Source organism: Urocitellus parryii, chromosome 5, assembly GCF_045843805.1.
Source record: "Urocitellus parryii isolate mUroPar1 chromosome 5, mUroPar1.hap1, whole genome shotgun sequence".
NCBI lineage: Eukaryota > Metazoa > Chordata > Mammalia > Rodentia > Sciuridae > Urocitellus > Urocitellus parryii.
In genome coordinates, this window is record NC_135535.1 from 186,730,989 (window position 1) to 186,745,293 (window position 14,305).

The 14,305-nt window shown below is 36.7% G+C and overlaps 1 protein-coding gene across 6 annotated transcripts in view; it reads right to left on the reverse strand.

The window, feature by feature from the left end:
• Positions 1–4,709: 4,709 nt before the first annotated feature.
• The window catches only part of Nt5c2 (5'-nucleotidase, cytosolic II), an 83,797-nt gene continuing 74,201 nt past the window's right edge, over positions 4,710–14,305 (reverse strand). For all 6 annotated transcript variants that reach the window (XM_026401159.2, XM_077798334.1, XM_077798335.1 and 3 more), the window contains 9 exons: positions 12,605–12,688; positions 11,497–11,538; positions 10,073–10,180; positions 9,756–9,822; positions 8,944–9,114; positions 7,234–7,285; positions 7,054–7,114; positions 6,721–6,897; positions 4,710–6,167 (listed from right to left, as the gene is read on the reverse strand). In XM_026401159.2, the coding sequence (XP_026256944.2) occupies positions 5,922–6,167; positions 6,721–6,897; positions 7,054–7,114; positions 7,234–7,285; positions 8,944–9,114; positions 9,756–9,822; positions 10,073–10,180; positions 11,497–11,538; positions 12,605–12,688 (1,008 nt within the window). In that variant the 3' untranslated portion in view covers positions 4,710–5,921. The remainder of the gene's footprint in view (positions 6,168–6,720; positions 6,898–7,053; positions 7,115–7,233; positions 7,286–8,943; positions 9,115–9,755; positions 9,823–10,072; positions 10,181–11,496; positions 11,539–12,604; positions 12,689–14,305) is intronic.

The window sequence follows — 14,305 nt, forward strand, 5'->3', positions numbered from 1 at the left end:
TTTCCTAGTAGCAGGGTACAAAGCAGCATCAGGCAGAAGGAAATCACTGCAGAACATTCATTTCTAACTTATAGCCTTGGTTGGGTTTTCTTGCTATACTCACCCTAGGTGAGTCTTTAGCTTAGCTCGGGAATGCCCAAATAAAGTGGAGGCATATTTTCCTACTCTAAAGGATTTGCCTAAGCTTTTCCTCTGCATCCTTGAAGCTACACATGTCAGTTCATTCTTATGTTTTATTGCGATATGCCTTGGCTTTCTATTTTACATAAACCGTGTTCCCCAGAGCCTCTTCTCAACTTGAGGCTTCTGAGGAAACAAATACTGATCTAGAGGAAGTGAATGACACAAACTGAATGACCTTTTCATAGCCTGGAGTGGATTTCTGGAAACTTAACTTTTTTGAAAGTAGTTAAAATTTAGAGGCTGACTCCTTATTAAAATCAAAAAGTTGAATTCTATAAGATGGCTAATAAACTCATTTTCTTTGTTTAACTGCTTTAACATTTTCTCTCCAAGGGTCACACATCTTACTCATATTTTCAAGAAGTCCCAGGACAAAGATGGTGGTAATTTTTCACTGTAACTTTCTATTGGCATGCCATCTCCTCTGGTAGATGATTATGAGGTCTGAGAATGCAAGTTTTTAAGGGGGAATGAGTTGCCAGACTCCTTTGTTGAAGTGGTTTTCTCAGTAGGGTGCTAGTGATTGTGAAGTGTTCAAACAGTAGACCAACACTGTACAGGAACTTTTAGACTGAGCCACAGTTTTGCTACATCATTTGAGTTCTACATAGTGGGCCCCCAAATAGTTACTTGCTTCAAAATAATCACACCACAAATCAAAGGTTACAATCTGGTGAGAACATTCTCTCAAAAAAGAAGTCTGGACATTTAATAAATATTTTCACTTTTGGGAAGATTTTCTTGGCAAATTCTCTTTCAGGTATCTTGGGAGCTTGTGAGGCTTAGACTGTTCCATCTTCTATGAGAAAAATGTCAACTCCATTATGTTGTGTGGGTTCCAGTTTGTATGGATTCTTTTAGGCCTCATTTACAAACCTTTGGGGAGAACAGACCAAATACAAATACAGACCAAATATGTGTGTACCTATTTGTACCTAATTTGATTCATGAAGCAATCTATCTCAGCCACTCTTATTCTATTAATAAGTTGGAACCCAGGTATCTTTATTGTGTGTGAGGGGAAAAAAAAAGGGACTTGAAACTGGTTATTTGGTTTTACACTGGAAAATACAAATTACTTAGACATGTGGTCAAGTCAGCAAGTTTGAAATGAAATGTTCTGAGTTCAATTAGGAGTACTACTTTGTGTTAAAGCTCTGCTCAAGTACTTAAACTACTGAATATCACATCACTTCACCACAGGAACATTTTCTGAGAAATGTGTCATTAGGTGTTTTCATCATTGCAGGGACATCACATGCATGTACTTACACAAACTAAGATGGCTGCAAGATTACTAGGGAATATAATCTTATGGGACTTCTATGGTATACACAGTTGACTGAAGTGTCATTATGCAGAACATGGCTTGTGTTTTATTTTTGAAGTTACATACCTTTGTCTAATTATTGTAGCCTTGGGATGAAGACATTCTGTCTGTCTGAGGGCAGGAAAATGGTGGAGAACAGAAAAGTTGAATTGTTCATTTTGTAAACTAACTTTCTATTTTTAGGTTGATTTGCTTTCTGTTATTTTTAGATACTCTGCAGTGAGAGAACAGTGTGAAATGTTGCTTTACTGTTAGTGGTGGTATCTGATGGGCAGTGTAGTTTCTGGAAATCGCCTGGTTCTGCTTTCTGGCTGCCATGCATGCGTCATTCTTCTTTCTCTTTCTCTCGCTTGTTCTTTTACCTTCAACCGTGTTGCTTGGGTAGTTCCATGGCAGACATTTCATTCTCAGGGCTTCCCAAAGTTGTATACCATTTGAAATTGTTCCATTTGAGGAAATACTTTTAAGAAGAGCTGGATGGCCTAGTTACCAAGAAAGAATGTCATGAGAAACATAAGCATTGAGTCCTAAACTACAAAACCAAGTGAGGAATGAGGCTGTTAATGATATGGCAATAGCTGGATCATAGTTACCATTTTTCCCACTATTAGAGAGGTTAAATAGTTTCCATAACCTGGAATTTGTGCCTCTGGGTTCAATCTTCAATGTTGCAAAAAAATTTTAAAAATCTATAACATGGAATGTGGGCAGGGTTCCTACCCTAATATGCAGTTGTTTGTCTCCAGCTATTTGTGGTGAATACGCAAAGAACTTTAAAATGCCCAGGCAGCCTTGAAAAAAGAAAAACTATATGGCTTTAGAGTTGTTGACAAAATATTTCTTAAAAAAAAATAAGCCTGATTTAGAAATATCTAAACATGGATAAAGTACTTTTAAATCTGACATGTAACTGCATGTGGCTTTTATAAGCAGTTTCTTAAAAGTAACTCTAACATGACTTATCAGTCCTATTTAAAACCACTTCTAAAAGCATCTTAGGAAGGGGTAGCTTTGGAGGGCTTTGCTTGACTATTTCAGATCTCAGCAGACCAATGCTTACAGTAGAAGAAAGTAGTCTTTGGTCAAAAACAACACTAAATCTTTTTGGCTTCAAACCATTCCTGAGATATTCCACCAGAGCTTTAACTGACCATCTCTGCAGATGGTCAATTCCTCTCTGAGAGAACATGATAGTGCCTGGGTTTGCTGTGCCTCTGATCAGTTGTTTCATATGCCTAGGTCCCTGTTAGTACACAATCTTAAGCTTGGGAGTTCAGTCTAGCACTCAAAAAGGATGCCTGATATTCTACAAAACCTGTAAATTGATGTTTTCAGAATAGCTATGAAAAAAGTCTCAAAAGATAGTTGATCTAGAGCTGGGGTTGTGGCTCAGCAGTGGAGTGCTTGCCTAACACTTGTGAGGCACTGGGTTTGATCCTCAGCACTACATAAAAATAAATGTATTGGGGCTGGGGTTGTGGCTCAGTGGTAGAGTGCTTGCCTAGCATGCATGAGGCACTGGGTTTGATCCTCAGAACCACATAAAAATAAAGGTATTGTATCCCCCACAACTAAAAAATAATATATTAAGAAAAATAATAAAAGTATTGTGTCCATCTACAACTAGGAAAAAAATTAGAAAAAGATGATTGACCTAAGTTCTTCAGGGCTTAAAAACAAAGGAAAAGTATATATTTTAAATTCAGCTTTCTTAACTACTGGCAATAGAAATTCACATTTTAAAAAGTCCAATTATAATTGCTCCGAGTGCCAGCCCACAATACTGACTCCATAGCACACATTTAAGAAGAGTATACAGGCCGGGCATGCTGGCACATGCCTATAATCCCAGTGGCCAGGAGGCTGAGACAGGAGGATCATGAGTTCAAAGCCAGCCTCAGCAAGGGGCACTAAGCAACTCTGCCTCTAAATAAAATACAGAATAGGACTGGGGATGTAGCTCAGTGGTTGAGTGCCCCTGAGTTCAATCCCCAGTTCCCTTTACCCACCCAACCCCAAAAGTGTACAGGGTTAAGGTTGTAGCTCAGTGGTGGAGCATTTGCCTCGCATGTGTGAGGACTGGGTTTTATCCTCAGCACCACATAATAACAAAGTTATTGTGTCCAACTTAAAAAATACTTAAAAAAAAAGTATATAGAGAAGTACCACATTACTCTGGGTCTTACATTTTTTTGTGTTTGTATGGTGCTGGGGATGGAACCAGCAGCCTCATACACGCCAGGCAAGTGCTCTACCACTCAGCCCCTTGGGTCTTAAGATTTTTTTTATAATATGTTCTGGTGGTCCTGAAGAAAGCTATGGCTAACAGAGGAATTCTTATTCTGCTTGTGTGCTTTCCACTTCTTAGACCTTGAACACACAGAATCCTTTAGCTATTAAGAAACTCTTGGGCTGGAGATGTGGCTCAGCGGTAGCGCGCTCGCCTGGCATGCGTGCGGCCCGGGTTCGATCCTCAGCACCACATACCAACAAAGATGTTGTGTCCGCCGAGAACTAAAAAATAAATATTAAAAAAAAAAAAAAAATTAAAAAAAAAAAAAAAAAAGAAACTCTTATGTGAACACAATATAAAAAGTGTGGAAAATAAAGCAAAGTGAACTTTGCTGTGAAAGGGAAAATATGTAAATAAAATAGCCCTGTAGTTATAATAAGCCATTTAAAGATTTGAGTTTGAGAAAACTTCAATCTATATAAAACTGGGCAACGTCTTCATCTTGGATGAGAATAACCAGTTACAGCAACCACATTCTCTAACATTTTTAAAAAGATAGCATCTAATTTTTATATGCAATAGCATTTCTAAAGTTATTCTTTCAAAGGAGCATATATTCTCCATAGATTAAGTCATGCCATGAAACACATTCTGACTGCAATCTAAAGTGCAAGTCATGAGGCATGGCAACTTTGGTTATGTTACTGAGCTGTGTTGCCTACCCACAAAATGATTTTTTTTTTAAAGCCTCACCTCGAAGTCCGATACCAAAAAACATTGTGAAAAAATTGAGGCCTGTGAGACACTATAGATATAATCATGTTAGATCTTCGAGTTCTGGGAATGTGTATCTCCCGAGAAACTGTCAAACTATTGTCACTAAGCCAAACCTGAACCCACTTGAAGACCAATAATAATTATAGTTGTGCTATAGAAGGGGTCAAAGTCAATATTTAGAAACATTGCATTTTATTGAATTCTAGATCAGCTAGTCTATTCTCCTCTATAGACCAATGACAGTAAGATTGGAAGAAAATATATGAAAGTTAGTTAAGAATCTATTATCACTGTTCAAAATGTTGGAACAACTTTCACTGTACTAGTGAGGCATTAATAAGAGCCTAATGTCTACAATAATTCATTCTTGCTCAAAACAAGAAGTGATTTCATTTAGAGTTCTGAATTTATTCTCACTGATTTTGCTATTTGCATTAGTAAGGTTCTGGCTTAGAGTCCTTTTCCCATTCTCTAATGTTCAACTTTAAAATACAACAATCAACACTAGAGCTTAGAGAAATGTGGAATCGGGTAGCAGATGCCACAATTACAGCCCATCCTGATACATCTTACTTAACCATTCTCTAATATAAGAAGGTTTCTCCTCCTCTTTTCTGGGGGCTTGCTCCTTTGTCATTTCAGCTAAATTCCTTTACAGATTTATTACAGATGAGAAAAAGGTTTTAGATAACAAGTATTTGTGCTATCAACCTAAAAAAATGCAGAAAGAATAGGACTTTTATATGTCAAAACAGAATCCCTGCAGTCCACTCCAGACTGGTCCTAAAACAGAGAATACTTCTGCAAGGTTACTGACAGAGCAGCAGCCTTGCCAGTCATTGAGGACACTTTAAAGGCTTATGAAAGGAAACTTGACCTCAACAGAAGACTACACTCAATAATGGAAACAATATATTTCTCCACTGATATACAATACTGTGTAATGCACTGAAAAAGTTGGATTTTAAAGTAATAGAACAATTTGAAACAATACAGCATTTTTGGATGTCTTCCCACTGGTCCTTGTTACACTCGAAACCCTTCACCCTTAGTGTATCCAGATACACTATGACATACTGATCATAAAAGACAAGCAAACAGTGTCACAAGCCACATGGAACCATCTGCATGCAGTTCAGCCTGACTTTACCCTTACTTCCTTCCAACACAGACTCCATTACAATTCTGAGCCATCTGCAAAGAATATAGATACACAAAACTAAAACAAGTATCTCTCTATGATTAGAATATTTTAAAGTCTTTAGAAACTTTCCAGACGTACCTCTGATGGAGCACCCCCACCCTCCTCCCCAGTAGAACCCAAACAAGAACATCCTTTGCTCCTGTGGGTCCTGCCAGAACTTGTTTAATGGGTGTTCAGGGTTTTGGTTTTCCTCCTTATTCTTCCTCCTCCTCCTCCTCCTCCTCCTCTTCATCATCATCTTCATCATGGCAGTGTGTAATTTCCTGGGGGGCCAGTGGGAAGAGGTTGGGGGGTTTAATCTCACTAATCGACCTTGTCAACTGGTGTCGCTTATAGTCGGTGTCTTTAAAATCCACTGATGTGCGGTTGCGGGTGGCAAGTGGGGATTCCATCTCATTGATATCTACGTGTGTGTGCTCCACTGTTGACTCATGAGGCATCTAGAACAAAGCAAGAAGCTCACTACATCCAGCAGAGCAAAAGAGATACTTCCCAAATCCTAACCCCTTTTCCCCTATTATGTGGCCATGTAGAGTTATATCAGACAAATCATTTAGATAGACCTTTACAAAACTACTACCTAAAACTGCCTCTCTTACTCTCTACTCCCAAAATAGTAAACCTATCCTTTACTACAGCTGGAAACTGGGTAAGACAGAGAAGACTATTATTTTCAATTTCACAGCCAGTCCTCAACAGCTCAATATCAGAACACAGGAATATAGAAACAAAATTTCTTTGAATTAATATTAACAAAAGAATAAAGTCTTCATCATTCACTGTAACTTGTAATAAACTTCAGAGAGTTAAGTTATATTCTCTAAGTTTCAATATCTTGATCATACTTTCTGAAAGGCCCTTGTGCAACCACATAATCTGACCCTAGGCTTTGCACATAAGAATGTTCAAATTGTCTCCTGTGCAGTCCCACAAAGCTGGTTGCAGATCTTGATCTTAAAGTGTATCTTAACTATCAAAAGTAACTTTATTTACCAGGACATGGGCAGCTCTGAAGAGATAACTGAATGGGTAATACAGCAGGTTGATGAAAGATGCGGCATAGAGATCAGCATAACGCATCACTTGACTGGCAAAGAGTGTCTGCCGGGAGCCACTACGAAATAGGCTTCCCATCATCCCATAGCACATATCCATGTCATGAGTTACTTTCTAAAAAAAAAAAAAAAAAAATAACAAGATTGATTTTCAGTTCATTCAAGAAATTATTTATTGGGCACCAGCTATATGCCAGTCCCTGGAAAAAAATAAAAAATATGAAAATCATTTAACTCATTTTCTATTTTCTCTCAAATCTAGTTTTGATACCTTTATACGTCTCTGGATGGAACTAATGTCTGGGCGCTCATTGCTACTGCTGTCAAGGTGCCTGAAGATAAAGAGAAAAACCCTGTGAAAATCTCCAGAAAGAACATTTCTTACACCAAAGTGACTCCCAAAAAGGTAGATGGTTTTTAGGGAAGAAATTTTTAGAACTGAGAAACTTACTTGTAGAGTTCAGCCAAGAAAATATCCAAGCTCTGAAGTTCTTCAAAAAGGGCTAAAGTTTGGAAAAGAAAAGTACTCAGTTTTTAACTGACACTAAAACTTCAGTAAAAAGTTGTACACAGGACCCAATATATATAGCCTGGACCAACATGTCACAGGCAGGTGTATAAATGACCTCTATCTCCTTCAAGAAAACCCATGATAATCTGTTTGGAATGTGGCAGCAGCTCAACACCTTAAATTACCTTTTCTTCTATTTGAACACCACTGACTACAATTTTTTCTTCCATCTGTGTGCTCATTCTGAGCTTGCAAAATACCAATTCCTACCCTATCTCAGATGTAGTCAGCAAAAAGCAAGTGTTAGTAATCCCATTTTTAGATAAATCCAATGAGAATGAAGTGACTTGTCCAGGGTCACAAGTACAGGAAATAGTACAGCCAAATCAATTAGATTTCTGAATCTTCAAAGGTGGAAAGTTGAAAATACAGATGAAAGGACAGCCAGAAGATCCTACTGATAGTACAGACAACAGAGATAGCAACAGTATCTGCATGTTTTCCATCTGTTGTAACCCTTCTCAACCTGAGTTCCCCGAGGGAATTAAGCCCTAAGACATCTATTTTTTTTTTCTATTTAATGAATGTGAGGACAGAGAGATTCCAACATTTCCTACTGGTTCTCAGGAGGAGCCTTGGTTGAGAAGGGTTGTGATGTCTATCTTCTTTATACACATATTTCCTAAGTCTCATCAGCATTATGAGGTAGGTGCTATTATTATCATCCCCATTTCAATATTTGAGGAAAGTAAGGCACAGGGTATTCTCAGTAACTTGCCTAAGGGTATGCAGATTTTAAGCGATAGATTCAGGGTTATTACTCAAGGCAGGCCAAATTTCTAGAGTAACTTTCACCATATACTTGGTGATACTCAGTAGGGCTGCATGAAGAACTTGTGTATCAAACACCATTATGTAACTATATCCCCATAGCTCAATTTAATATAGTATATGTCCTGCAAATATACAGTGTGGCTCAGTCCAAGAATATAATTTGTCTTCATTCTCTATTTCTCAGAAGAGTAAATAAATACCAGGAGGTAATTAATGTTCAGAACTGTCACCCCCCAGAATCTCAGATAATATGGGCTGTTAGGAGAGAATGGCAACTAGACATGGTTGGAGAAATATGGACTGCAGAGGAAGTGGAGCACAGGTTAGCAATTACAAACTGTAATACAACATGTAGTACTATGCTCAGAGAACACCAAAGTTTTCACAGTGAGGTCTGACACCAACATTCTACACTTAACCTCAAAGGGATTTAAGAAGTTGAATAAGGGCTGGGATTATAGCTCAGTGGTAGATCACTTGCCTCCCACACGGGAAGCACTGGGTTTGATCCTTAACATCACATAAAAATAAAAAAAATAAAGGTATTATGTCCATCTATAACTAAAAAAAAAGAGCAAAATGGAAATTAAAAAGTTTGAATAAGATAATAACCTCTTATATTTATTAAAATTCTGGAATTCTGTGAAATAGATGAATATTCTAATAGGACTATCAAGGCCCATCTTTTGACCACATCCGATCCCCTGCACAGAAAGTAATGGTTTATCAAAAAGGAATGAATTCAAAGATGGCCATTTAGATATAAACTAGCTATTTCAAAGATTTATAAAACACAATAATATAACAGTCCCTTACAACTCTTGTCAGTCCAGACATGCAGCTCCTGTGCAAGTTCAGGAATCACCAAGAAAGTTCGCCACCCTTGCCGTTTCTTTGATTTTAAAATGTCTCCAAAAATGTGATCTCCAATATACAAAATATCTTTGCCCTTGGCTCCCAACAGATCACAGATTGTATCAGATGAACCTGAAACAATGAACATAAAAAGATCTCCATGTTAAAGCGAGCAAAGTCCTCACCCACTTAATACTGCGATTAATTTTACTCTTATTTAAGGGACAGACCTTTATTAAAGACAAAGACTTGCCATTCTTCCTACCACTCTTTTTATTGCCTGTAAGATGAAGTCTTCAGCTCTACTGTGCTGACTAGAACTCTAATACCAAATCCTACACAATTCTATCTCAGCTTAAGTAAATATAACCTTCAAAAGCAACATCACCATTTTTTTTTTTATCACAGATCAGCCACTAAGTTAGCTTTGTTCAAGTGTTTAACATAATATGTATCTGTGCACACACAGGCTACTAGAAAACTCCTGAGACGCACCCAAAATTATTCCAAAAAGCTAAAATAAATAGGTAAAATAAAGAGGCAGTGGCGGGGGAAGGGGGTGGCTGAACCTACTAGTGAAAATAAAATTCTTTCTCCTTGATTTTTATCAATTTAGTGGGTGACTATTTACCTTTGGTAAACAGCATCTCTAAAATACTGAAGAGTACATGTAGCACTATGCTCAGAGAACACCAAATTTTCACAGTGAGGTCTAAGCGAAGATGATACTGTGCAAAAACATTAAATAAAATCTTTGGAAGTTTCTGACTTACCTCCTGAGTAGACGATGCCATGCTGTAGGGGGCCTGTGTATGTACCAATTTTCAGCTTGCCAGTTTTCTGTGTGAAAAGAATATGAACTTTGTAATACTTTATCATCCTGTTATAATCTACCTACAGCACTACTTGGCAGGCAGCCAAAGACATGGCACTCATTTTTTTCAATTATTAGTTTGGTTTGTTGGACTAACTTCAGTTTTAAGATCAAAACTATAAATTTTAAGAGAAATATGGCCATTAAATTAAAAGTATCTATTTTCTTAGGGAGAGTGGGAATGGGGGAAGAAGACAGATTACCCTCTCAACTTACAGTATCTACTTGACGCAATACTGTGCCTTCTCCAAAAAAGAGTGGTTTCCGTGCATCTACCAAGATCAAGTCAAAGTAGGACTGCCATGGTCGATGGGAGCTCCCAGGCTGGTGAAGGAGAACCAGTAAAAACCAAAATACCACTCCTTAACTTAAGACACTCACATGTAATCTTGTTCAAATATAAGGAATTCAGCAGTACTAAGTATAACCAGAAGATCTCACTATTTAATTTTTAAAAATGCACTGTGTCTAATTATAAATCACATCCTTCTGGAAACAGGTATAAATAATAAATAAACTCAAGTAATCTCTACAGCTGGGCGTGGTGGCACATGCCTATAATCCCAGCAGCTTGGGAGGCTGGGGCAGGAAGATCCCAAGTTCAAAGCCAGCCTCAGTAACTTAGTAAGGCCCTAAGCAATTCAGTGAGACCCTGTCTCTAAATAAAATATAAAAAAGGGCAGGGGGTGTGGCTCAGTGGTTAAGCGTTCTTAAGTTCAAATCCCTGGTTCCCCCCCAACCAAAGTAATCTCTACATTTTAAATCATTTAATCTCCTGAGTTCCAGTAACATATCACAGCAATTTAACATATGAAGGTGTGCTCACAATCTGAAATGTATGAAAAAGAGCTAGGGAGAGATATAAGTCAATACTCAAGGGACAGATTAAGAGGGAGGTTTGATCAGCATTAGAACTACAGTATATAAACTATTATGGACCATATCAGGAAATTTTATTTGTTCTTAGAGTGATGGTTCTAGGTATATACTAGTCTTTGGTTCATATAACAAAGTAGTCACAATAATGTAGAAGTTATGCCCATTAAAATTATTTCTATCCTGAAGAGAAGTGCACATTAATTTGGGGTGATCTCAAAACAGGGATCTGCTGATTTTTATTCATAGAAGTCTAGGAATCAAATTCTACAAGTATATGACTAAGTTGTAATGGGTGTTCCTTAAATCTAAATATAGCCATATTGTGGGAATGAAGACTTCTTTGCTAAATACCAAAGTTAACTATTCTTTGGGCACAAAACTCAGCAATGACTTAACAGCAGAATATAGAAACTGTCAAGAACACATATAAATTTTCTGTTCCTATTAACCAAATATATTTCTCAACCTGAAAATTACTTTCATTGCTATACAAACTTGATAATTCCACACAGAACTTCTTAGGCATGAAATTATTCTGATCCAATCTTACTAAATTCCACTTGAATATCCTTTTGTTATTTCAATCTGCTGAATATTCAAATTGCTAATTGTTTTTCTTTTGTTAATGAGAATTAAAGAAAAGGTTTAAAATCTAGGACTATTCTGGGTAGTTCCCACCCAATTCCTTCCCCTAAATATTCCTGAATGATTAAATGCATTCATTATTACTACAGCAACGATCTATTAAGTTAATGAAATACCTTGGGGCCATGTGGGAAATCAAACAGGTAAGTCATAATTTTCTGGAAAAAAAATGCAAAATAAGGTTCACATACTACTTTTGCAAAGGATATGCAATAATTAAAAAAAAATCAAAACCTTTTCATAAAATGTCTTTTTTCAATATAGAATTCATTCACCACATTCTTGTCTCTTCTAGTTTATGACAGTGGAAGCTAGAAATTAATACTTCATCATACGAGACAACCCTCCCCCCAAAAAACCCCCACAAAACCTTATGAGATTCTCAGATCTATACAGATTCATACATATATCCCTATCTATTTTTCCTAGAACACAAAATTTGAGATAAGGGGCATATAAGGTAGGGACACAGAGAAAAACTAATGACTTATGGAATAATATATTTTAAAGTTTTTACAAAAATGAACTGGAGGGAGAACTTTTTACTAACACTACTAATTTGTAATTGTCTCAGCAGAAGTAAATAAGGAATTAATATTAGTTTTTTCACATGCTTTCATCACACTAAAAAACAATTTTAAAAATAAGAGGTAGTGGGCCGGGGCTGTGGCTCAGTGGTTGGGCACTTGCCTCGCAAGCGTGAGGCACTCAGTTTGAACCTCGGCACCACATACAAAAAATAAGTACATAAAATAAAGATACTGTATTCATCTACAACTAAAAAAATATTTTTTAAAAACAGAGGTAGTAAATTCTGATATCTAAAATTCAAAAAATCTTTGTACCACTTACTACTATGGAGCTTCCAACATCAGGGAAGTACAGAAAGTAAAGGGTACGATTTCTTAGGTTTATATAAATGATGCTCCAAAGAGACACAGAAGCCATTTTAATCAGCACAAATATTTTAAATAGTCCCAAAATTAAAATCTTCAAGTAACCAACTATAATCAGGGAAAAGAGTCATAAAGAATAGAAAAAATTAGAAGGATTCTGATATGGCCCTTCTCCCTATACAGTTTTGCTTTTTTTACTCTGCTTTCAAAATAAGATGACAGAAACTACTTTCATTTAAAAACTTCTGTCCTCCTCATTATTTTCAAGGTTCTTTAAGCCAAAATAATTTCTCTGCATAATCAAAAAATATGAATATTAAGCACTTACATCTGTATATTTATAGTCACTGTTGGTGGCAAGAAATACTTTCCCTACTTCCTTCATCCGGCTCAAAAGCAAAGGCAGTTTTCCCTGAAATGCAGTAAAAACAAAACACTAAAACACAAATACTTTCATTTTGAGGTAGTCATATACTAGATTTTTGTCCCCTAAAATAGGGGGTAGGGTAAGTCTTTTAAAGATTAGTTGTTGGTTTCAGAATTTTGCATTTAAAAGCTCCCATAAGCGCTATACATGAAAAAAAATCTTAATATATGTAGTATACAAACTGTACATGGCATCTAGATTCATATGTAAAATGACTATAAGGACATTAACATATTTCCACCTTTCTCATATGGTCTACCTCAAGAAAGAGTTTAAATTACCTGTGATTTCCTGAAGTATACGAGTTAGATGTGTTAGAAATCCGGAGAAGTTTAATATTTTAAACAACACCAGCAAATTTGCTATTGGAGATTATTAGATATAGCCACATTACGTATATACTAGGGTTTTACAAGCACCTTGCAGAATGTAATGGCAAGTCCAGATAAATCTAGAAATGCCCATGCCCACCTGCAGATAAGAAAACTCTAACTGCTGATATGTTTCTTTAACTGGAAAGAAAAACACCTTTTCCTTCTCTCACAATAAATAAATAGGTTCCTTTGCACAATTCTGAACTATTTTGGTTTGGATATGAGGTATCTCCCAAAAGCTCAGGTGTGAGACAATGCAAGAAGGTTTAGAGAAGAAATGATTGGGTTAGAAGAGCCTTAACCCAATTAATGAATTAATCACCTGATGGGACTGAACTGTAACTGAAGGCAGGGGCTGTGTGGCTGGAAGAGGTGGGGCACTGTGGGCATGGCTCTGGGATATATTTTTTGTCTGGTGAGTGGAGTCTCTCTCTCTGCTTTCTGATCATCATGTGTGTGAGCCCTTCCCTCTGCCACACTCTTCTGCCATAATGTTCAGCCTCACCTTGAGCCCTGAGGAATGGAGCCTACTGCCTCTGAAACTGTGAGCCCCCAGTTAAACTCCCTCCTCTAAAATTCTTCTGGTTGGGTCCTATAGTCACAGCAGCAAAAAAAGCTGACTAAAACATGGACCCTCCCCACTTACTGTTCTTCTTTGAAACAATGTGGGAAGGAGAGTGAAATAGGAAGTACAAATTCTGAAAATAAAAAATCTTTACTGTAGTGCTTGGAGAAAATATTGTATTCTGCTATTTACATGCTATAGAAAAGAAAGAAATGTCTGAACTTGGGACTCTGTATGTGTTAACTTTTTATTTTGAAACAATTTTAGCTTATAGAAAAGTTATAGAGGGATTGGGGTTGTGGCTCAGAGATAGAGTGCTCGCCTAGCATGCGTGAGGCACTGGGTTCGATCCTCAGCACCATATAAACAAATAGATACTGTGGTCCACCCAAACTAAAAAGTAAAAAAAAAAGTTATTGAAATAAGAGTTCCCCAGTATTCTTCCTTAAGCTTTTATTAATAGTAACATCTTATTTAATCACAGTATAATTGCCAAACCTAAAATATTGGTAAGATACTATTAATTTATTACATTATATTTTTAAAAAATGTAATGTTTCCCACTAATCTTTTAAGGTATTTTAAAGCCTTCCTCAATATTTCCTATTGATAAGTTAAAGGTATTTTATTTTTCAAAAAAAATTTTTTAAGTTCTTGATGGTT